The sequence below is a fragment of the Eucalyptus grandis genome, chromosome 8, assembly GCF_016545825.1.
Source record: "Eucalyptus grandis isolate ANBG69807.140 chromosome 8, ASM1654582v1, whole genome shotgun sequence".
In the NCBI taxonomy this organism is placed as follows: Eukaryota; Viridiplantae; Streptophyta; class Magnoliopsida; order Myrtales; family Myrtaceae; genus Eucalyptus; species Eucalyptus grandis.
This window is the reverse complement of record NC_052619.1, coordinates 71111870-71136947: the sequence shown is the minus strand read 5'-3', so window position 1 is coordinate 71136947 and position 25078 is coordinate 71111870. Positions and strand designations below refer to the sequence as shown.

Here is a 25078-nt window from a genome sequence, read left to right as displayed (position 1 = left end):
CCAATGGATAGTAAGCTCCAACAACCCTCGCCAGCCATAGTGGGAAACAAAAGAAGGAATAGGTGGCCAACACCACATCAGTGATTTTCAGCCAAAATTTGCCAGATAGACTGAATTGGCACAAATATAAAAATGTTTAGGACTCAATTGGCCAAAAAAAAAAAATTAGGACTAAATTGTCACAATTGTAATAGATTTATGATTTTTTTGGTAATTCTTTCAATGGCTTGAAGTTAAACATTTTTGGAGCTTACATGGAAGGGACTTATGAAGGAGCCATAACATGTGTGTGTCGTAATAGCTCTTCTAGTGCATGACTTTGCACGAATTTATGATGTGTCTATAGCACAAATTGAGTAGCTCTATTGAAAACCCTAAAATTCTTCATATCACGCTCAAGTACTGCTTTTGAAATGAACTCATATCAGTTTGGCCCCATAATGGCTTATCCGGAGAGGAAGAACCTTCTTGGGAGGTGAGTTTGCTTATCAAGAAAGCCCATGCCCGACTTAACTTTTATTTGGATTTTAAAGCGGCCCATTGCAATCAAAAAGTAAATAAGGTGGCGGACTAGGTTACCAAAACCCAATATAAGGAAAGCCTTCATTCTAACTAAACTTTATATTCCCTTGAAACCTTTGAACTCTAATATGTTTAACATCTACATCTATGTATGTTCATCCTTTATATTAATAAATGAGAACTATATTTGGGGAAAAAAAAAACCCAGAAAACTTAGTGGTAGATTATTTTGGAGAATATGTAGTGGTAGAAGCCAATTTCCCTCCGCTGGAAACTATCTAGATAGCTTCATTGTTGGTCGCATAAAAGATAACGGCTTCATCCAATTGAACCCACACTAAAAGAGGACCACAGTGTAAGCTCCGTTGCCCGAACACAATTGGTGCTGACCACCGCGCCGTCTCCAACATGGACCCGGTGAAATCGAATTCTCCATATTGAAATAAAAGTCTTTTTTTTTTTAATTTAATATAAGGGCTGCAATGTAAGTTGGACAAAAATGGGGTGAATTCGAGAGTCTTGTGAGCATCTGTTACTTTTTTGGTCTGGGAGTCCTTACTTTTCTTTTTCTTGCCCTAACATAATTCGGGGCTATCAGTTCCGTTCTTCTCTCTCTACCCCTTCTTTTTGACCTAACTAACTTCAAAATCTTTTATGCCCGGTCATTGTCTTTCCATCGGAACACCATGGGCACTTCCTCCGTACCGGATTCCACCAGTTTGCGAAATCAAAAGTGAGCACTTTGATCCTTTTATTCATTTAAAAAATATGACATCCGCAATTTATGTTCTTGACTGAATCTTTGACTTATGATATTGGTTGTCTTCGTCTGGCAGGAAAATGGTGACATATGACAGCTTGAATCAGTGGATATTAGTTTATGATTATGTTTCTGATTCTCACGCACTTAGACAATGTTTAGGCAATCCAGCCTTCTGCTTATGTGATTGAGGGTGGGAAAGAAATGTTTACATGGACGATATTGATGGGATGTCACGTGTATTCAGAGGTATTCGTGTAATTGAGTTCTTCCACACGTCAATATCAATAATAATGATTTTGTAAATTAGTTTAGAGCTAATGAAAATTGGTGTTGTCACATGCTTTATTGTTCTTTAAATACGAGAACCGTTACAACGCGGTTATCATGCTGAATGGGGAGAGGTTTTTCAGTTCATAAAAGGATTATATTTCCCTCTATCCCTGGTTGGAGGAAACTTCTGCCAACCATTTCAATTAGTTAGTTACAAAGGCAGACCTCATTTATATTCATACATAATTAAATCTGCTTGTGAGTAATGTCGGTAACTAGTGACCCTCCAATCAAAAGCATAATTAGAGGCAGTTTCCATCAATCAGGAGAAAAATATAGCCCTGCAAAGAAAAAACTAGCCATGCATAAGCATCGCACGACCAACCACCAGGAGGCAAATACAAGTGTGTGATTTCTCATATCTAGTATTTGATAAAACCTTGAACGAAACTCTCGAAAAAGAGATGTAATATTAATTTTTGTGCTCTCATATTGGTGTTGAAGATTTCGGTTATAAAAGGGGACCAAGCAAAGGCACTTTTGCAACTCGTACCAAAACAACAATGAAGAGATCCTCAAGTATATTGGCTTTGTTCTTGGGTCCACTAAGAAAAATCCCTTCTGATCATGCAATCGAATCGCCTCAATACGCAGTGGCGTTGTTGGCCTCTGATTTCGAGATCAGACTCTGCAGGAATTCCACCTGGATGGCTGCTCCTCTTCGAGGAACATCCTTCGAGAAGTCCATAAAAGAAGGATTTCACAAGTTTTTGGAGTTCGATTCTTTCTTTGATCATGTAGGATGTAAGGTTGCTTAGGGCCTGTTTGGCAACTTGCTCCAACAGTGCGTTCTGATTTTTGTTCCCGAATCAGTTTGGGACGAGAATCGCGTTTGGTAAATTTTTTTGTTCCGGGAACAATTTTGGACAAGATTTGAGAATCAAAAAAATTTGATTCTCGTCCGAGAATCAAAAAGAATCAAAACGGTAAAACCTTATTCTTCTCTTTTATCATCTCGGTTGCCATTCGCCATCGCCCGCCGCCGTCCGCCGCCGCCCGCCGCCCCGCGCCGCGGTCGCCGGTCCGCCGCCGGCCGCCGGTCCGGCGAGATCGCCGGAGGCTCGCCGGAGCCGGGCGAGGTCCGCGGCGAGCTCGCCGGAGGCAAGCCCGGCCACCGGCGAGGCTCGGCCTCGCCCGGATCGCGAGGCCCGGCCTCGCCGGTGGCCAGCCCGGCCTCGCCCGGCCGGCGGGCCGGCAGCCCGCCACCGGCGGGCTGGGCAAGCCTCGCCATTTGGCGAGGCTCGGCCTCGCCGGATCGGGCGAGGTCGAGCCTCGCCCGCCCGCCGGTGAGGCTCGCCCAGCCATCGGCGAGGCTCGCCCGGCCCGCCGGTGGCCAAGCGCCTCGCCGAGGCCGGGCAAGGCCGGCCACCTGCGCGAGGCTCGGCCTCGCCCGGTCTGGCGGGGGCCGGGCGAGCCTCGCCCGGTGCCGTGAGGCTCGGCCGACGAGGCCGACCTCGCCGAGGGGCTGGCGGCGCTCCTGGCGTCGCGGCCTCACCCTCGTCTGGCCCGGCGACCGGCCAAATGAAGAAGAAAAAAAGAATAGGAAAAAGGGGAAAAAAAAAAAAAAAAAAGGAAAAAAAAAAAAAAGTAAAAAAGTAAAGAAATTATTTAAAATTTTATTTAAAAATCAAAATAAATTATTTAAAATTTATTTAAAAATCAAAAGAAATTAATTTGGAACATAATCAATTAATACGGTACCAAACGCAATTCTATTCCGAATAAAAATTTTGAATGTTACCAAACACGTGTTTTTACTCGAGAATCGGTTCAGGGACGAATCAAAAGAATCGGTTCTTATCGAATCGGCTCAGGAACGGAATCGTTCGCGCCCTTAATGATCATGCATTTATGGAATCAGGTTGTACCAATTCATTCACGGCGCGAACCTCAACTCCTCCCAAACCGATATGACCTCTCCTGTCATGACGAGCATCGCGCAATCTTCTCAAGGGTCCTTCAGATCATACTGGGTCAGCTTCCATTTGCCATCAAGCTCCAAGTTGCCCCTCCACAGCCTAATCCCGAGCTGAGCTTGAAACTCGACGAGCGGAAAGCACAATGCGTGGCCGTGAGGAAGTTCTCCAGGTTCGCTAGGGTTGATAACATCAGCCAAGAAATGGAGGCTCTCGCGGCCAACTTGGACAATTATACGTCTAGTGGGATTAAATGAAGTTCGCCTTAGGGTTGGCTTCCGTGGTTGCATATAACTGTCAACCTCAAGCATGGGTGCAGACAAATGTCGACTCTAAGCATGTTTGCATGTACTATAGGAATAAATGTACGTGACGAATGTCTGTGTATTATGAATGCTTGCTTGGTGATTGTAAACGATGGAATCTCGTAGCAACTTAATCAATGCATTTGAATTGTGATAATCTCTCTTAAGATGGTTTTGATACTCAAAATTCAAACCATAATGAACCATCATAAGGCATTCGTAGATCATTTTTTTGTATTGCGTTTTCGATTAAGTGGATATAAACTAACTATTGACAGAGAAGATATCCAGTGATTTGATATCACCATGTCAGCATCCCATGTGGTGTATATTTTTTCACTTCTACCCACTAATATATTGACATGTGTCCATGGATCCATGTCAATAGTTGAAGTGGAATTTAAATAAAATATTAAAAAATCTCCTCTCTTTCACCTCTCAATGCCCCTCTCTTCCTCTTCCTTCACCCACCCCCGTCGGACCTCCACTCCTCCTCTATCATCGCGAGTGCCATGATTAGGCCGACCAACGCTGCGTCCAAGCCAAGCATGGCCGGTTTCCTTTGTTTTCTCCGTTTCTTCGTTCTCCAAAACCCGAGTCTGGCCGTCAATGGCAAAAATCATCAGCGCCGCTTGTCGCTTGTCCATGGCCACCTTCCTCGCCATCTATTCCTCTATTTTCCTCTGCCTTTTCTTTTGTTGTTTGAGCTCACAATCCATGATTGTCGGGATCTTAAGCTCGCTGTCAAGGCTCATGGCCCATGGTGGACATGCTGCTGTCACCAAATCTGTGGAAGAGCCACTTTGTGAGCCATAAATGCACTAGGCTTGCGGCCATGGATGAGACCAGATCTTGACAGGCAACGATTGCGAGCCATCTGGTGCATGGAAAAACTCCAATCACGGCTCACTGCAGTATCATTGCTGTTAGGGCTATATCTATCACCTACAATGGGGTGAATAGGTGACAATAAGAGATTGAAATAAAATTAAGATTACTGCAATAGGACAACGTCTAAAGACAAACTGTGCAGTGCTCAGATCTTACCAATGTGCAACAATCTATTACAAAATATAAGTAAGAGATATAATGATAGAAAAATTACACACAACAAGTTTATAGTGGTTCAACTTTGACAAGTCTAGATTCACTATCTCACACTGATAGTCTATCGGCTGGATTCCACTATAATGAATCAATTAGAGATTACAAAGACTGAGTATTCACTAATCAAGCTTGTGTAAAAAGATTGTTTGATCTTACACTCACAACCTTCAAGACATTACAAAGTATAGCTCACAAAAGACGAATTTATTTGAGAATAAAACTGTGTTGAACTTTGGAATTCAAAACTTCGGAATTTTCTTCTAATCCTTAAGTATTTACGACTTCCTTTAATACTCCTCAATATCCAAGCTGACCGTTGGATGCACTCTGAGGATCATCCATCCAATCAACCCGTTGGACTTGAATTTGAAGGAAGATCTTATCACTTTTAGACTGTCAAGAATGAAGTTCCTTGAAAGATCTACTGCCCATACAGCAGATGGGGCTTTCATAAGTTGAGTCCTTCCTTTGGAGAACATTCCATCTTTAATTGATTGTTTCATTGATGAATTGAGATATTCCAAATAAATAAGACTATATCCAATATTTTCTTTTCGGACAATCAACATATATAAGGCGAGGAATTTATGCCAATCTTCTAGCCGTTTACACAATGATTTATAGGTCGGATCAATATCCTTATTCCATTGATATTGAATATGAAGGATAAGATTAACGCTGACATGATAACGCTGACATGATAATATCAAATCACTAGATATTTTCTCGACTTTGACATGATCACATTGAATTTCCACGATGGAGGGTCACCCGCACCATCCTCGGCAAAGGGGGATGGAGAATCCAGTTCTTTATAAGCGATCGTCATAGTTGAGCTCTTCATCCCCTGAATCGACATATACATTCTAGGAAACTATTCGATATATGAAAACTTACTTGAATGCGATTAAATGAAGGATGCCAGCAACCAGGGTGCAAAGCTTATTTCCTGGTCCGATATGATAACGGATCGATCAAAGTATTACATAATTGAATAATTGGAGGACCGAACTATACATGGCTATAATCGACCATCCTAGTGGAATCATATGGGCGGCATATCCTTTATGCGGACCATATGATGATACTTTACATAACCTCCCGTTATATATCTACTCTGTCATGTATTGAATTTTCTGTATATCGATATCTGGTTTGCTATGTCAGCTCTTTTATATAAGCCACGGATACATGGGAAAGAATAATTCACAAGATAACCAGTAAGATCACATCTGAGGCCGTGTCTGGACAACATAGATTTTCCCATCCTTCACGACGCCTTCAATGTCTTGGGGAGAGCCATATAACTCTTCAATTGCACTCCCCGCACGGGCAATGCTGGAGAGCACTGAATGCTGAAAGTTTCCATCAACGAGCAGCGGGTCAGATGTGTAGTCGAGCACGACCTTTTCTTCTTCGTCCATGGGAACACTGCAACAGGCAACTTGATGCATAAGAATCATTTGAAACCGAAATGGAAGACTTGATGTATGGAAGACAATTTGTCTAGGATTTTGAGGTTTGGATACACTCACACACATGAGAAATTCGCTCAACTAGAAACTAACACACTCATATAGGCGACATCTATTGATTATGTATATTACAGATCGATTTTCTAGTTTATACAGAATTGGAACGAAGGTTGAACAATGTTTGGGCAGATAAACATGACTAAACTCCATATCCCAGTATCTATGCCTGAGCTTTTGCCAGACCATGTTCTGATTTTGCTGTGAAAATTTCACAGTTGACCAGCATACCGACACTTTGCACATAGTCAACTAATTTCAGGAGTTCTGACCTTTAAAAAAAAAAGTTTTAAGAGTGTCAACTTATAAGACACGGCCTCATTAAATTTTTAAGTGCTTCCCAAGTTAGGATTTCTTAATGGGAGCTCTTCCAATGTCTGAATGGCAAAACTTCATCAAGTGCGGATTACTTTTTGCGAAATCAAGAACCAATTGGCCAGTGCAACTGACAACGACAATAGACCATCTGGTAATAGGGAAAAAATTGCATGATTAATGAAGCTACTAGCCTCCTAGTGAAGGATGTTTATTTTGTACACAAGGCTAAATGAGGATGAGAATCATTTGGCAATTAAGAGATTTAATGCCCTCCTGTATAGGGAAAAGAGAGGAGAAATGCTGAGTTGGTATAGAAGAGTCATGTAGAATGATTTTACCTATCATAAAGGCCTGCACCAGCATAACCTTCTAGATCCTCACCGTTTGAGTCAGATCGGAAAATAATGGATTTTCTGATGAAAAGTCCAATTGGTTTGCTTGGGTAACCCAGTAACTGAAATAAGTATTTCAGACCAAAAACTTTTTAGAAAATTCAAACAAGTCAGATACTCAAGGGAAAGATAATTCCACTATTTCCAAAAAAACGTTTCTGTGGGTCATCAAATTTGTTCATCGTCAACAGAGAGAAATTGCATTATCTCGCCATTCAGGCATATCTTATGAAAAGTGTGTCACCTGAGGAGACGTCAGATCATTTTTCTTGCAGATAAAGCTCAAGGCACGACCTGGATAAGCTCCAACTAGAGTTTCACCAAGTCCCTTGACAACCTTCACAAGGAAGACCAGAATAAAATTCCCTCACCATTAGCAACTATTCGGAATTAACATTTACTATACTGAACATGAAAGTACCTCCGCATATATCTCTTCTGAGTCTCCTGAGGACGGATTAGTCGTGTGGATAACAAATGCATAATCAGCATTTATTATCTCTTGTACCAAAACAGCCATGCTAAGGCAATCATGATCTAATTTCACTTTTCTGGTGCTGAAGTAAGCTCTTTCATTCCACTTCGAAGCCCAAACCTGAAAATTTGTCGAAGATGAGGACAAACCAGAAACAGATTAATTATCATCACCTGGAATTATTCACCTAGACATACCAGCAACAGGATTTGGAAATGGTCACCCGAACCCAAATAAAGGTTAACCCAATATTCTCTATATCAACCTCTAGCTACATTTGCACTACAACAACAACATGCCATATGAGTACAAGTGATGTTGTATTTAGAATAATTGCTACTAGATAAAATTCCCAGAGATTTTTTTGTCACGATGATTTCGGGACCTCTTATTCAGAAGTTGTCTGAAAGAGTTCCAGAAAAGTCAAATTAGAGTAAACTTCCCCTCAAAATCGTGAGACAATACACGAACAATGCCCATAAAGAGCGACATCACTCTGAACTGTAAGTTACTTTAGAGATCTAAAACTTAGAAGGAACTTTTGAGAGTTTCCATCATTTTAGTTTTAGAATTACAACAACTGACGTGTCATGTAACATGGTACTAAAAAACCAAGTGAAAAATGTTCTTTTCCCCCTTAAAAACACTTCTGAAGAAGTAAGCTTTTACATGGGGAGGATGAAAGAGAAACAGAAACAGAAACGTAAACATTATTGTATTCATTTTCTTCTTCAGGGTGGGGGCGGGGGGAGTTTAGGAAGGACCTAATGTATTAAAATAGATAAACATGTTTTAACATGTGGAAAAGAAGATTTATATTCAGCTGGCAAAATACAATATAAAATGCAATGTTTTTAAAACTATAATGGTGCAAGAACCGACAATGTCGGCAATACATAGTTCAACTAGTCTTAACAGGATTAAGTGGCTGAGCTGAACAATCCATTTTGAGTTAAAGAGACGTTTCAGAGTAAAATTTTGATAGAAAATAACGCTATAACAAACAACCATTCACAGCCCAGATGGTTAAACACACCTTCTTAGATATAGAGTGTAATAATTTCAAATCTCCATCAGTGAGGATGAGCTTTTCATTTCAGAAAGGGCCAGATGCTAATAAAATCTGTTTGCTATTAAAGGACCAAAAGAGAGGCTTGGCTCTAATTGCTATGCATACGATGGAATTTCCATAGGACGAGATTGAATCCTTCCACCACCAAAGGGCTTTTGTCTTTTACAAACTCTACAGATCCTGTTCAACTGTTTGACCAGTTGAACCTGGTCAACTCTGGGTTTTTTAGTGGTTCCAGGACTAAAAGGCATAGGGTGCTGGATTCCAGGTTCAATCAGACTGGAAGAATCAGTCGAACTGGCTGGTCCAACTTTAATAACACCATTGAAATATAGATCATAGTCTTCAATATTGATGCTACTGTATTAGTAAAGTCTGACCTTCTTTATAGCCGTCCATGCTTGTTCCCATCGCAGCTCACCTTCATCACCAGGCCATGGCATTCCTGAACTTTTCATTGTCAATTTCAGTTCCTGAACCTGCAAGTGAAAAATTGAGTGTGGGATTAGAGCACAGATGTCAAATTATGGGTCATGCCTTGACAAGCTGGAGTTACTTTACAGCTGTCAACTCTTTAATTTGGCATCAGCATGAGGTTATAGGTAAAAGCTTGCTGAGAGCATCAGAGTGACTGATTCATCTCTTTCTACTAACTAACAAGAACATTGGTATGGGAATAGAAGCATGGAAACCTCATGAACATAAGATATTTTTCTGCCACATAACCAAGTCAAATGCTTCTTCGGATGTACCTAACTTGGTCATCAATAGAGTGAGTGTGGGTGCAGAGTTGCATAGGTGTGTGTATGTGATTCCCCTTGCCACTTTCTTTCTTACCCTTCTTACCCTCCAAGAGTGATGCCACTGTCGAAATTGCATATATGTTCACAGAAAGTCTTTACTTAAGGGCATTACATTTTCCCACTATGACATTTGATGAATGTAATAGTCAATGTAGCAGCTACAATTACTTGCTATTCATCCTGACAACAATCTACAATTTGGCATTACAAACAATACCATAACTTCACAGCAAAAGAAAGGTCACAGAATAAAAAGAACCAACCAATTGCTCTGGTGCTCGCAGCTCTAAAACTGTTTCTCGTATCTCTCGAAGAGCACTGAAATCACCCTCTTCCAACTTCCTTTTCAGGTTTTGCAACTTTTCCGCAACCACCTGTGCAATAATGATGAATATATGTCAGTTTAACTGAACACCTTTATGATTGAACAGGTCACTTTATCTGCAGAGCTTGAACGATTACTTACAGGACAGATATCCTGCAAGTTTATAAATTGAGGATAAAAGGCTTAACGATCGTAAAAAGTTGAATGCACAATGTGTCTGTTCCAAAAATTTAATTTTTACTGAACAACAGGGATCATTTTTTTTTTCATGCCCCATCTTATTAAGTCCTGAAGTGTGAATTGACAAATATGGTCAAAGAATGGTTGAAAACACAATGTTTAAAAAAAGGAAAACTCATTCATGGGTTCAAGAACTCAAGACCTCCGACTTTAATAGTAAGTAAAAGGTTGAATGCCCAATGTTCTGGTCAAAGAGCCTTAAAACCTTAATATTTGAGAACAACATAATATTTCTTATCTTTAGAATTATGCATGGTCCATCAACTGTTTTGTAAAAAGTATGTTGCAACCTGTCAAAAGCACTAATACTTCAAAGAACAGAAATGACCACAAAAGTACAGTGACAATAACTAAGTGTGGTTGGATATACAGATATACCAATCTATAGTTGTATGTAACTCTTATTTAATTTCTCCGCTCTTCTGTAAAATAGATAATCACAGCAGTAAAGACAACAAATTCTGTATGCCATTTCATTCACAATCACATTTTTAGCCCACTTTCTGTTCAGATCTTTATTTGTTTTGGCCATATAGTACAGATCACTGTTAAGGCTGCCCAACAAAGTAAACATAGGCATCACTTAAGCAGCCAACATTAAAAAGTGAAGCAGTTGATAGTCAGCAAATTATTTTTTCCTTCAAATCAAAATAGAAAGATATAAGAAAACATATGATCCCAAATGAAGACAAGTGTGTGTTTCATATGTGCAGAAGAATGCAACTCATACACAAAAAAAGTTAGCATGTTCAAGTTTATCGTCATGATTGGTAAATGGGTTGTCTTCAGATTCAAACCTTATAATCCTAACTTGGATTGTGTCTATCAGATTGAATTGGACCTGTCTTGACCCCTTGACCTATATAATGGAATTATTATTTCTTTATGAGGCTTTACTATTTGTTGACAAGACCACAAATGACCTAGCATTTTGTTGCATTTTGTTGCATTTCGTTAATAAAAAAGTAGAAAAACTAAATATGTAGGTTTTCAAAATCATTTGAAAAGTAGATTTGCAGATCGAGCATATTGTGTCCACAAATAAAGGCTAATAGAAATAAAATTTTATTTCAAATAATAGGTTGCAGAGAAAAATTTACCAACCAATTAAAAATAGCACGTTTTCCAGTTTGAGATTGAAACTTTATTAATCGGTCAGATGACACTATTTTCTTTTCTGATCTAATTATATGTTTGACCATCTCTAGTCTCTATGAAATAAATTCTATATGAAATTACTGCTCATATACCCTTCAGCTAAACTATAACCAGAGAACTTGATTTGGACCACTATGTAATAGTGTAAGGCACTTAAGACTACGAAGCCGGACAAAAGACAGAAGAAAGACACAAAGAAATCAAGAAAAAAAAAATTGTTCTTGCAGCTTCTTGGCTTCAGAAATGATAATACCTTATTAGCACTTTCTGATAGAACCCTTTCAAACACTCCAAATGGTATGGCAACTGAGGTGGGAACTCCAATCCAGGATGGTAATTTCCCTTTCATATGGGCGATGTTACGGGACTTGGCTCCAACCTAAAGTTTTCAGCCACATAGAAGAAGTAAAGACAAACTTCATATGCATGATTTTAATGCTAATTTGAAGCTGATTTTGCAAGCCTAACCATTTCTCCCGTGAACTTATCAGATGTTATGGCATATCTACCACTAAACTTTTTCTTAGCCAAAGTCAAAGATGGAAAAGAACCGCCCTCCTCAGATTCAGTTGCACTTGCATCCAGTATCTCGATCTCCTTTAGCTCACTGACATAATGAAAACTTTTGTTAGCTGTTAAGAACATGACAGAGGTAAACGATTTTGAGCTGAACTCAATTCCATGGAACTTATGCATATGCATTGCACCATGCAGGATCTAGAAAATACCGGAAAATTTTTTTTTAAAAAATGCCTAATGAGCAAGACAAATGAAATTACTTGTACAGGATGGCTGTAGATGTTGGTTTCAGGCATAATAGCTTCCCTTCATTTGCTTCAAGATCAGCAAGAATCTCCGGATCAAAGCATGTGGCAAAGCAGACCTGTTATTGCTTAAATGTTCAGTGAATTGTCAACCAAAAATCAGATACAAGAAAATTCTTCATTTGTACATGCAAATCATTACTTTGCTATTTCTTGCACGCACGGAAACATGAGATAGAACATCTGGCATGTCAGGTGTCAAAACAGCAACTGCACCCTCTGGAATTTCCTCCTCTCCTCTTACACTTTTTGCCACCAAAATTGTCGGTTTTTCGTAAGATTTATTCTGAACTGCTAACAACTCTTTCACAACTGAGACATATCCCACAACTTCAAATGAGCTGATTACCTGCCAACTGAATAATGATGATCAAGTTAGGACATTCGTTGCACCGTGTAGTCAGTGAGATCAAGATTCAAGTCCTCAACCCTATTTGTTGTGATTAGACAGCTACTTCTAACCAAGACTTACATGCCAGATTCTATTATTAACCATTTAAAAATCTGCCACAAAAGAGTAACGATAGGAGATTAGTAGAACCTTCCAAGATTAGCAGTTTTCCGGAGAATTGGATCAAGTCGATTAAGAAGTGAGGATAATGATGCAGCTGACCCAGCCCGAATAATTTCTTCAGTGAATATATTGATCTGCATGAAACATTTATAGACACAGTTGAGCAAAATTATGGAAATGGAGAAACATCAGAACAGATGTTAATAACTGTCACGTACAGCCCATCGGTCAACTCCAAGCGATGATCCCAGGTACTCCGCAGATGGTTGCAAAACTTGCTGGAACCACTCTGCCATGTTTGTAAGTGCAAGACGGGTTCTGTCTAGTACAGATTTCGCATATAATGCCCAGCTATTACTTCCAGTCTTGAGCATGCTCATTGCATCATTCCATCCCTTGACAAGTAGATATGTGATTAAGGACATTACATTTGCAAATACAATAATAAATGAGTTAGAAAGTCCAATCCCAAAGCTTAAACTAATAGGTGGAGGGAAACTACATGAATATAGAGAGCATTTAGGACCCATTGTCAAGCGATGTAAGATACATTTCAACACCTCCTCTCAAGTGCAAGTCACATTACAAGCTACATGTAGAATTTTGACTATGCACATTCACGTGGAAGTTTTTACCACACCCCTTTGCGTAAGGGATAACTAGCTCTGGTACCATATTAGAAAGTCCAACCCAAAAGCTTAAACTAATAGGTGGAGGGAAACTACATGAATAAAGATAACATTTAGAACCCATTGTCAAGTTATGTGGGATAATATTTCAACAAGATGCTTACAAGGACTGAATTGATCTCAGAAATCTTTTTTGCCCATAATCTAAAAATGTGAAGACTATTGAAGTTGTCATACATTGCTTTTCTATGGGGTTTATATAGGCCTTTTTCACATGTAGTTACCCTCTAGCTTGAACTTTTGATCAGACATTCTAATATGGTATCAAAGCCAAATTCCACCTCATTTTATGTTGAGTGTGTGGCTCCTCCTCAAATAATTCCATATGGTTTTCTTAGTCCAGCTTGCACGTGCACTAAAAGTGTCCCACGCTGCTTGCCTATAGGGTTTATATAGGCCTTATATGCATGTGGTCTCTCTCCAGCTGATTGCTTAAGCCATTGGGTTGGGCATTTTGACATAGTATCAAAGCTAGGTTTCACATCCTTCATTGCCCAACTTTATTTCATGTATGTGTGGCTCATTGTATGCAAATTCCACTTGTTGTTCTTAGTCTAATTTGCAAATGAGATGAGATGTTAAAGTTGTCCTCCATCCCTTGTCAAAGGGGTTTATATGAGCATTTTTTTATTGGACATTCTAGCATGGTGGGCTATATATCATAAGAAGATTTCTGATGAGATAAGTGGCATGGAAGAAATTAATACAGACTACTACTAGTTGGAAAAAGGTTCAATTACAGTTGCTAAAGACAGAATTATTCATCCTCAACAAAGAATAGGTAACAAAATCATTTATTAATACTAAGGATGCTTGGACTAAAATTCTTAAAATGTAAGAACAAAGTTCAATTGAGTCCTAGAAAACCTGAAGTCTTTCATTAGTCGCTCAAATCATTTAAGTATAAACATTGCTTAAATCCTTTATGCAAACATTGACACAATTGCCGAGGTAGTAATCTTCTTCTACCTCCAAATGGGTTGCCAGGCCCGTTGTCCCGAATAATTGGGTTTTAAAAGTTTATTGATTTTTAGTGAATTTCACTCAATTAAGGCTCAAGGTATTGTTTAATTTTCTTTTTATCTGAGGGTTAGGCAAGATCGTGATTTGTAAGATTTTTTTCTCATTAGTTATAACCAGTTTGTGCTATGATTGCATGCATTAATATGAATTGAAAAGGAAAAATAAGTGCCAAAATAAAGCTTAAGAGGCATCATCTTTATTTTTTGTTAGAATTTGATGGAACACTAAAAGCAGGGGCCTGGTTAGCTTTTTCAGTCGAGCAAAGGACTTCATATGATAATCCAAAAAATATAATAAACCAAAAACTTTCATCACCTAATTAAATCCCACACATTTTTGTAAACTCAAATTAAATTATCTTTCTCCAAATAGCCTGCCATACTGCCTTGGGGCAAGTGCAACCTCCTCAACAATCAAGTCCCATATATGGTATGTGAAGCTTGTTGAAGTAATGAATTCTCCAACAAGTAAATTGTGAACTAATGAAGCAGACTCAAGGTCTTCAAACGTGTTCAAATATAACTACTTCTTTCTAGTCATCAGTTAAAACTTAATTTTTGGATGCATCCTGTTACAAAGATGTAGGAGGAATAAATTCCTGCCATATCACCATGAAAGATAGGGAAGTTGGTGTCCATGAAAGCTGAAAGCTCACAAAGAAGCTACAAGATTCTTCTTCCACATAGCAGAAACAGTACCCATCATACTAAGTGTCATGACAAAGAAGCAAAGTTAATGCAACTTTCACTATTCTTGTGGGGACTATTGCATTAGGTTGAGAGCTTTCCACACACACATGCTTTAAATGGAAGAGCCCTAGATTTTACTAACTACAGTTAATGAAGCCTCTAGGCAGCATAAACTAAACATTAGTAGAAAATTACCTTCAGGCAGTAGATAAGATCCTCATTGTCATCTGACGAGAGTGCAAGATTTTCCACAACCATACTGATAAAGTAAATAAGTTTCTGCATGATGTACAAGCTATAAACATCCGATGATGGAGGGAAAAACTGATTATCACACAAGAATTATTATTTAAGGATACCAAGCAATAAAAGCAGCCACTTTAAATTAAGATGTACCTCAGGCCTGGCCTTATTCAGCTCCTCGTAACCCCTTTCAACTGCAGTCCTTACAGTAGAGTCAAGGGCAATGTCCAAAAACAGAAGGTCCTTCAAACGAGCATTGGGTTTGAAAAGCAATGGACGAAGCTCTTGTCGAGCCTCAAGAAGACCCTACATTGAAATTATTTTAGAAAACATAAACAGTAAAGAAGGGCTATGAACGACAGGGAGAAATAACATTTTTAAAAATCTCAGACCTCAAGCAACGGTTCAACATTCTTATCTTCAACATGTTCAAGAACAAACTGTAGCAGTTCCTGTTACACAAAGACATAGTTGAGAATTTATTTTGTCTTGCAAACTTTTATGCCAATCCTAAGCACAGAAGATGTTGGAAAGAAAGCATTACAGGAAATCCAGATGGTAAGCCAGGGATCGAATTTATGTGCACCCCAACCATGAAACCTTGACCCTGAAGAAAGAATGAACCATGATTCATATCCATGACACAAAATCCTCTTCCAAAAGATCCAGAAATTTATGCTAATTACCTCCGCCTTGTAGCCCATACAATTTGCTATGGCAGACTCAAGATCTGCACCTGAATGAACAGCCTGCAATAGACCATCGGCAAAAGTTATCAAACCTGTCCTGTTTAGGGCTTAGACATGCTATAACGCAACATGAGACAGCAGCATACATAATCCACTATTGTACAATAACGACAAAAATACTACTCAAATACAAAAGTCCCTCAAATATTTCTCAGTTGAATTAGTCTTCAATCTCCCTTTCCACCTCAAGGACAGGTGAACCCTGAAGCTGGTTCTCCCCTATCAGCACGTAAAACGAAGTCGGGGAATATAGTGCTGAGAATAATTTAGTAGAGAAATGGCAATGAAGGGGATGCACACATCCCATTTTGAGTGTAACCTGCTCGTGTCAGAAAAATTCACTTTCTTGTAGAAATAAAATAGTAAATAACTGATTAAGCAATCTTATAACTCCATACAATAAAAGTCAAGTCATTGGAAAAGCCTCTTTTGTTCTAGATGGAAGTAATCAGAAGGCATTTGCTGCATACTATGAAAGAGAACATGGTAGCGTACAAATGAAGTATTCAATGAGAACAGATTGTGTATGACATACAAACTATGAAGAAACCCACACACGTGACAAAGCCCAAGCAAAGGAATGATAATGACTCCAACCTTCAAGGTTCTCATGTAGTGTCCCAGATCTCGCAGAAGACCATCCTTCTGATCTCTCCCAAGATTTGGTTCAGAATGAATTGCACGATCATAACTGAGAAGGCGTTCTTTAGTGATTCCATTCTCATTCAATGTTTTCCAGTAGACTCCAATATCAAAGTCATTCTCGATATAGTCAATCAGTGCCTGTAGAACAGAATATATAAGATCTTCTAGAATCTAAATATACAAGCAGGGAAGTCCATTGCCTTGTACCTGACAAATAACAACATCATCCGGACTAGTGTTATTATGCAACTTCTGATGCCATTCTTCCATCATTCCTCCCTTGCAGTTATTGTTCCTCTGCCATTGTCCAACCAAGTCAGAAAACTCCAGCACTTCTTTTGTGTTAAATGAGATAAAAGAGGAACAAAACTACAGAAGAATCAAGCCCTTGGGTGTCCATAAGACCTCTACAATAATTTCACATCAACAGAAAAATCCCATTTCACACAAGATAAATTATTTATACCTGTATAACCAGAATTTCATCTCTAATTCGCTGTCCAACATCCCCTTCACCTCCACGACCAACAGTAGACATGATCATGCGTAGAAGTTCCCGATATTGTGGACGGGTCATATAAGTATTCTGAAGCTTATCTGTTAGCCTATCCTGAGCTTTACTGATTTCTCTGCACCATAATGAGAAGATGACCGCAGTTACAAACTATGAACTGATTACCACTGGATAATTAAGATGACGCATTCAGTCCATGACATGGCATTGAGCAGATACAGAAGCAGCTTAAATTGATTCATGGGAGTATGCTGGCATTTGACATTCAGAAGTCATGTAATGTAACAAAAGATCCATTTATCTGACTTCAAAGTTTATTTTCTTATATCAGCCATACCGTGGTTTCACATTGTAGTTCTTGTTCCAGATCAGCTGTCTTGTAGCCATGAACCTCATCCACACCAAAATTCCTGCAAGACCCAACACACCTGCATCTTGGGCTTGATCTATCAGATCAGCAGCAATGTTGAATCTGGAAGAGAAGATTGATTCGTTTAGTCAAAAGTTACAAGAGAAAATATCAAACCATTTAATGTACTCAAACTACATAAACTAATGGCAAATTATAGATAAGCACATATCAAAAAACACTCATGGCAAGAACAATATAGATATTCCTTCCATCCAGGCAGCATACACTGAAAAGCGTGCAATAAATAGCATAACTCCCTATTCCAAACATCATCATTTATCTTCATTAATTTTACTTTCAATCTAAGAGACTTCCACATGGAATGATCAGAAAGACATGTCCAACCACTCAGAAAAAATGCATGTAAGATAGCTTCCTGTTTTGTTCAACGCTCGCAGTTACGAAAAATTTAAACTACATTCAGCTGCAAAATTGCTTATTTTCTCTGAAAAATTCGACAACAGTAGACAGTAGTCAGAAGCATCTAGCTTTTGCATCTAGTAATCTCCATCTTTATGTTCATCAAGTTATGCTACTGGTACTAGAAAACATCAAAGAATTTCCCTAGCAGAACATGATGAGAAACCATTCTCCGAAATCAAGAAGACAGCAAATTCGTGGGATGTTGGATAATCGTTTATTGTCTTTGGTTTTGAGCCCAGTGAAAACTAAATTTTCCTTGGGTATCCTAGTTCAATAAAGAAAAGAATCGGACATGTTTGAGCTTGTTCAAAGTTATCAGTTTATCAGATGATAGCAAAATTATCACTGAATGGAAGGACATTCCACCTTGGTTGAATAAATGAGAGCATCAGATATTACTCACCGATGCATAAAAGATTTCTGTGCTTCACTCTCCATTGATGCTATTTTGTCCAACAAGCCCTTCGCGGTACCCTTTCCATCACCAATATTCTTGCAACCAAAAAAGCTAATGTCGTCAATCATTAAGACCGAAGTAAGGAGGCCACCAATCAAGGAAGACGACACACAATTCAAGAAAATATTTCTGCTAAAAGATCATACAGAAATAGCCTTCTGGACTTGCTTAGGTTCAGCAACAAATTGAATATAGAAGTCAGAGCCTTTATTTTTTATCCAATTCCCATTGGCACGAAGAACAAATGGCATTCCTATGAAGCTTTCATCTCCAAGCTCAATTTCCATGCATTGGACCTGAAGAGTTATAAAAGAGATTTATGCTGGAGTACTAAGAATGATGAAAAAAATGAAGAAATCTAAGGCAAATATGAAGATCCAAATAACTGCATCACATGCCTTGTAAGGAGGGTTGTCGGAAGGGATGTTCGAAAATTGTGTTTCAGCTGCTCCATGTTGAGAAACTGATCCTGGAGGGAGGATGCTTGGAGGGGGTGCCTGAAAAATGTCCAAGAAGCGAAACCAATCCAACATAAGAAAAGCTAGAAAAGATGTGGAAAGGACAATATAACATATGTTTAAACCTCTGGCTAGCCTATGACCCACTTGACAACCACGAAAAATCCTTTTGCGAGACTCACCAACCACTCTCCAGCATTTTTTCTAGATAAAGCCCAATGGAGAGCAACAGGCTCATTGAGATCAGTAACAAAATGAACCTTCATCTTTTCAGCAAGCTTTGATACCAGCACCTACACAAGATAGATATTTAACATATCTCAAGAAACTATGTGGATGGTCTGAAATGGATATAAAACCATTACAATACAACTACACACCAGAAGTTCCTTGTCACCAATCTTGTAGATCCTTTTGCTGACAGGACTACCAAGATCGCGTTCCTCTATTGCTTTTGCAAATAGTTCAACTGTGGTCAAGGATTTTGGCTCGTATTCAACTGGGACATTTCCTTCTTCAGGTTTAGCTCTACTTTTATTAATCAGTTGCATGACATCCCTCTTTTTGCGCTGAATTTTTTCAACATGGAAATACTTTTTCTTTTGCAATTGCTTTGAGACCTTAGATTCTATCTCCCCTTTGCATATCTTCTTCCTTATGTCTTCAACTGTAGAACCCTTCTCCAGTTCAGCTTGCAGCTCTTTTCTTGCTTCCTCGAATTCTCTCTGTGGTTGAGAGGAAAAGAAAGACAAAATTACCGAGGATGAACTGGGTAACTAAGATATAAGTTATGACTGGAATTTCCATTAGATGTGCACGCACAGAACAGGAAATGCAAATAAATAAGAATTTCAACCCTACCGATTGTTGGTCTGCTGAATAACTAGGTTTTCCCGCTTTCTCCCACCGTATATAAGCTTGTATCTGCGCCAGTTCATCAGGTATCTTACTCTTCTGTGCTGGAGGAGACCGCTTCTCAGTTTTGTTTTCGTCACTTTTCTTAGTTATTTTTGCTCGGAGGTCCTCAATGGAAGTACCCCGTGCTACTTCCTCCAATAGCTCAAAGCGTGCAGCTTCATATTCCTCCTATGAAAGAATCATGGCATTAGCGTTGTCCATAACGTTAAAAAATTGTAATAGTCTCGCAGAGCTCCCAGAAGAGAGATCAAAAGAGGAAAAACAAAATCCATGATCTCTTTTCTATCTCTTCAGCACAAGACTCAGGCCCTATAGTAAGTAGTGAAGAATAAAGTGGCACCTTTGAAAGGATCAAAGCTATTAATTGGTCAGTTGTAAATTCAAGTACAAACAATATTCAACCAGTAAAAAATAGTACAATCATCATAATCTGTACTGCAGAACGTGCTGCAGATTCTGCCTGAGGAAGAGCAACAGTTAAATAACATTTTTGAGCGATGAATCCAGTAAGATATTATTGGACTGGTCTCCACCTCTTACACAAAAGTCACATATCATGAGTAAAATGAACAATCAAATAGAAGTGGCAATATTGCAAGAGGAAAAGGAACCAGCAGAACGTGTAAACTATTGAATTATGAAAAATGAAGAGAAAGTACCTTTTCTTGCTCAGGAGTGTACATTTGTTTCCCCTTTCTCTCCCACCTCAGATATGCTTGGATTTGTACAAGGTCCTCAGGAATCCACACATTTGGTATCTTCTCTCTCAGAGGCAACTTGACATGAAAGTTCTCACCATTATTTTTATACCTGACAAATAACAATGAATGGAGGGGAAGATCTCAATCCATTTTAAAGGGAAAAATCTGAAAATCATGTTCTACAAAAACCACCAAAAAAAAAAAGTTAATTAGAAGAAAGGATCAAGAAACCTCACCATTTATTTTGGGCTTCATCAAGTATAAGAAACTCCACGGCTTTAATTGCAGGATCATCAATCTCTATTTTGAGGAATGACTTCTCATCCAACTAAAGTTGAAAATTAAAATCACAAATGAGCAGTTTATTTTTGCAGTTAGGATAAATGAAAATTTTATATCCATGAGAAGGCCCATCCAGGGTAGAAGGACTTACTTTGACGAAAGGAGTTCTAAGAGCCCTATTCTTGTATACTTTGGTCCCATCTGGATGCCGTGATGGAAGTATCCACTTTCTTCAATAGGGAAATAAAGCAGAGAATAATACTTCAGAACTGTGATGGGTCGAATACCTAGTTTTATAGCTGGTAGATGAAATTAAGAACTCGAAAACTTCTACTCACTCCTTTTTATCACGTACTGCACCCCAGTGTAATATCAGAGTATCACTACTACATGCGACGTGAATTTCTACTTGAGTCGTAGACCCGGGACCTGGGGCACTAACTTCGACCTGAGATTAAATTGCCGGTCTGTCAGTATTTTCTCATTTATTTTGACTCCACAATAGCTGATAATCAACCTATTCGGAAATATACATCCCAAAGTTATGCACGAACTATGTTAGAGAAAGAAAGAATTTAGCGATACCTTCAACTCGATATCTCCATCCAGGTTGAATTTCCCAGCAAGCTGCTAAAGTCGGAGCTTTTTGTCAGTATATCATCATGTGAGAACCGAACACAAGAACTCTCTACTAATTTTGGAATGCAAAAAACTATCAGTCACACAGACAAAGTTTCAGAATTATCCAAGTGTTGGTTAACCAGCCAATGTGTGCACAAAACATCGATAACTTTTATTTATTTGATCTAAAGCATCAAATTCCCACATCCATCGAAATCCCCCTTCCAAAAAGAAGGTGAAATAAGTTCCAGTAAATATAAAATGAAAGGAGCAGAAAAATGGATGTTGAGCATCGTATATTGGTGCTTGCAAGCACCAATTAAAGTAATTCAATAGAGACTAACCTCCAAAGAAAGAATGAGAAAATGCAATTTGAAATCAACTCACAAAGTTATCTAAGATACAGTTACTTTGAGATGTCAAATACTAGAAATGGGCAGAAGGGGGAAAAAAGGTAGCCAGAGCTAACTTGCCAATTGCATGGCGAATAATTAAGCATATAAAACTTAGTAATACATCGATAGAAGACACTAGCTCACAAATCATACTGCCTAGCACTGACAAATCCAAAAGAAATGAACATCCTTTAATCTTGATGAAATGCTAATAAGGAATCAAAACTCAAGAAAATCTGTCTGAAGTAAAATAATAGTGTGGCGGTACAATAAAAAAACCCTTCATATTCACACTTGAATCCATCGTTCCTTTTTAACAATGATGAAATCAAAATTAAGTTTTTTGTCAAATTACTTTGGTGTAAAAACTTAAGAATCAGATAGCAGCTTTTGCCTATCCTTCTTTCCTCACAGTGAAGTTCAACCCTAAAACATTGCCGAATTAGAACACAAAGCCATTGAGATGGTAAACAATGTCCTTTAATCGCCACTCTCAATACAAAATGGTTTCCTAGCCAAAGCATAAAAGCTGTAAGCCCCTTTTTTTTCCAACTTAACCAAACAACAGCATCATTCCCGATCATCTGTTGAAGAACACTTTCTAATTACCAAGCCAAATGTTAGACAAACATGAGACTTTTTAGAGATTCAATGTGCATAAGTAACAAAAACTCAACCATACTATGATAACAATGCAAAAAGCATATCATCCAGGCATTCAACTCTAATATTTCCACAGTAGAAAGCCCATATGTGACTTCTTCAATATAGCCTAATGCCCTAAGCCATATGTCACCAAGAGTCAAATCCATTTGTCAGATTGATCAAAGTTTTTTTGAACCAAGTAGGCACAACTTGTCATTTGTGTACTGCACCCCCACACTTTTCATATAATTCAAGCTCAAAGAGAGTCACACGCACTTACCTCTGGAGCTGGATTAGTGGTCAATACAGCTCTAGCAATGAATGAATAAGCGCGACCGTCCCCCATGGTCAATTTTGCCTTCCTCTGGTTAAGACTGCTCCCCATAAACTTTGTAGACAATTTCGGATTCCTGGTCTTAGGTACCGCTTGGTTGGCGGATGTGGCCTGTAATAAAGTGTTGGCGGGGATGGCCGAAGTATTCAGTTTGCTTTGATGCTCCGAAACCACGGGGCAAAGCAAGCTCTGGCCAAGCAAACTCATGTTCCTCGATGCAATCCTTAGCCCCGAAGCAAAACACAAGGATCAGGGAACAGTAAAATTCGAACAATGCGAAGAGAGCTGGCGCGACAAGGCACGCCGAGAAAGCACAATTCCTAAGGATACCCCGCATCAGAACTTTCCAAACGGAGAAACGACCACAATTTCAAATCTTTCCTCGATCAACGGTCGACAGACCAAGCGCTAATCTCAGTTCCCAAACATCGAATTCTCAGCAGCCGAACCTACTCGAGACGGAAAAATAGAGGCGCAGCTGAACAAACTCGAAATCCTCGCGAACGCCGCGACGAAATCCGAACTCCACGCGGCGAAAAAACTCGACGCGGAAGAACGATCTCCGGAGCACAACCGGCATCATCGCAATCCACCAAGCGAAAAACGACAAAAAAAAAAAAAAAGAACCGAACACCACGACGACGGAGCAAATAAGCCTCCGGACGAAGGCGACGGCATGCTGACACGCGGCAGGCGCGGACGAAGGCGATGACTACCTGCGACGCGACTCGGGGAATGCGGCCGGCGGCGTTCCGCGGCGGAGCTTCGGTGGAAGAAAGCGTGAGCTCGAAGGAAACGGCCTCTCGCCGGACGGAGAAGGAAGCTCTGCGCCGGTGCTCTGCGCCTGGCTCGGAATCTGAACTGGAACCGCGCACTGCGACATTGCCACTGCTGATATTTTATTATTAGTAAATAATAATTTTTCTTTTCTTTTTTTGGGGCGACCTTTTTGTGAAGATGACGATGACGTGGCGGGCCTCTCCGCGCGCCACGTAGACGCGGCGGGGGGCAGCTCGGGACGGAGCTCCCGTCACGTGACGGGGCGTCGGGGCACGGGCGAGAGATCCGCCGGGTCCGCGAGGGGGAGACGACGACTTGGTGGGGCCAAGATATTTGAGGGCGGAGACCCCAAAACGCCCCTGGATCTGGAGGATATTATCGGGCGAGACCACCGGCCGGTGGCCCCGGCTGCTCTGCTTCACTCCTTTTTTCTGATATTTTTCCTCTCATTTTCGGCTAATATTTTCGGTCGTGTAGTTTTTTTCTTTGAATTGATTTTTGTGTGGAGGGGAATCTGGCTCTGTGGCCATATGCAGAGTATGAACAGAGATGAGAAGATATTCAGTGAGTAGACAGCAAATCAGCCTCAATTTCTTTCTTATTCTTTACGTATAAAAATCATCATATTTGACATTATTACTCGAGAACTAATAATTTTGAAACCCTCTAGTGGTATTTTACTTCTAACTTTTCAAGGCATACAAATAATGAAATGCATAATTTTATTAGAAAAAATTTTCATGACTTTGTCATAGCTATCCAGTTCGGAGTTTTAAAGCAATTAGCATTGGAAATGAATTTTACTTTCTCATATTTGAGATCATGCATTTCATTTTTCTTAACTTCAGAAGTCGAAATCGATGCTTTTCTTTTGACAAGGAAATCAATCAATTTACTTTCTGCTTTAAGAAAGTGAAAACAAACAACGCCAACCTGGCCCCGAAAATAGTGCAATTGCCCCTGTTTCATGTGTGGGGACCAGGAGTGGAAGGAAAATGCTACATCGGTCCCACTTTCGAGAGCCGAGCTCGAGAATTCTCTCACGCAACTCGGTCCGGCCTTTACCCAGCGCCAGGGGACGAAAGCTTTTCTTGATTCCTCACGTGGGGTTTAGGAGCCTCAATCGACATAAAGTAAAGGGCTACAGGAGTTCCCATCACGATCGCCCTCTGCCCCCAACGTCGAATCGAGATGCGACCAAAATGGTCAAGGAGGGAATCCGGATGCTTCTACCTAAGGACATGGGATTGTATCCTTAGGGCGTGCATGGTTGTATTCTTTTGTTCTGTTTATGAACAAAAGTTTTGTTTTTTCGTTTTTGGAACAAAAAAAAAAATGCGTTTGTTTGCGTTGAGCCATTATAAGTCACACCTCAAGGGGCAGCTTCCCAAAATACTAATCGGGGATGGTTTCCAGAAAGCTATTTCACTTAGTTGACAATGTTGAACTGGACAAATTCATAAGATAAGCATTTTTTTTTTTTTTGCTTCACTCTAAATTTTTA

General features: G+C 39.5%; 1 protein-coding gene across 2 annotated transcripts; it reads right to left on the bottom strand.

The window, feature by feature from the left end:
* Window positions 1-5850: 5850 nt before the first annotated feature.
* On the bottom strand, window positions 5851-23670 carry LOC104414162 (alpha-glucan water dikinase, chloroplastic). Of its 2 annotated transcripts, none has more exons than XM_010025187.3 (34): window positions 23511-23670; window positions 22741-23017; window positions 21385-21429; window positions 21138-21247; window positions 20951-21029; window positions 20754-20845; window positions 20476-20626; window positions 19760-19984; window positions 19279-19623; window positions 19081-19191; window positions 18839-18937; window positions 18587-18736; window positions 18387-18475; window positions 17486-17620; window positions 17101-17263; window positions 16842-16931; window positions 16587-16772; window positions 15927-15989; window positions 15785-15847; window positions 15633-15692; window positions 15394-15546; window positions 15193-15276; window positions 12815-12991; window positions 12624-12730; window positions 12225-12438; window positions 12038-12141; window positions 11727-11865; window positions 11512-11637; window positions 9799-9909; window positions 9113-9211; window positions 7607-7780; window positions 7430-7522; window positions 7132-7247; window positions 5851-6374 (listed from the first exon to the last, which is right to left on the bottom strand). In XM_010025187.3, the coding sequence occupies exons 2-34, from the start codon at window positions 22999-23001 to the stop codon at window positions 6170-6172; spliced, it is 4419 nt and encodes a 1472-aa protein (XP_010023489.2). In that variant the 5' UTR covers window positions 23002-23017; window positions 23511-23670; the 3' UTR covers window positions 5851-6169. The 2 variants fall into 2 exon arrangements, with proteins under 2 accessions (XP_010023489.2, XP_010023490.2); XM_010025188.3 differs by having other exon boundaries at window positions 21385-21426.
* Window positions 23671-25078: the final 1408 nt, after the last annotated feature.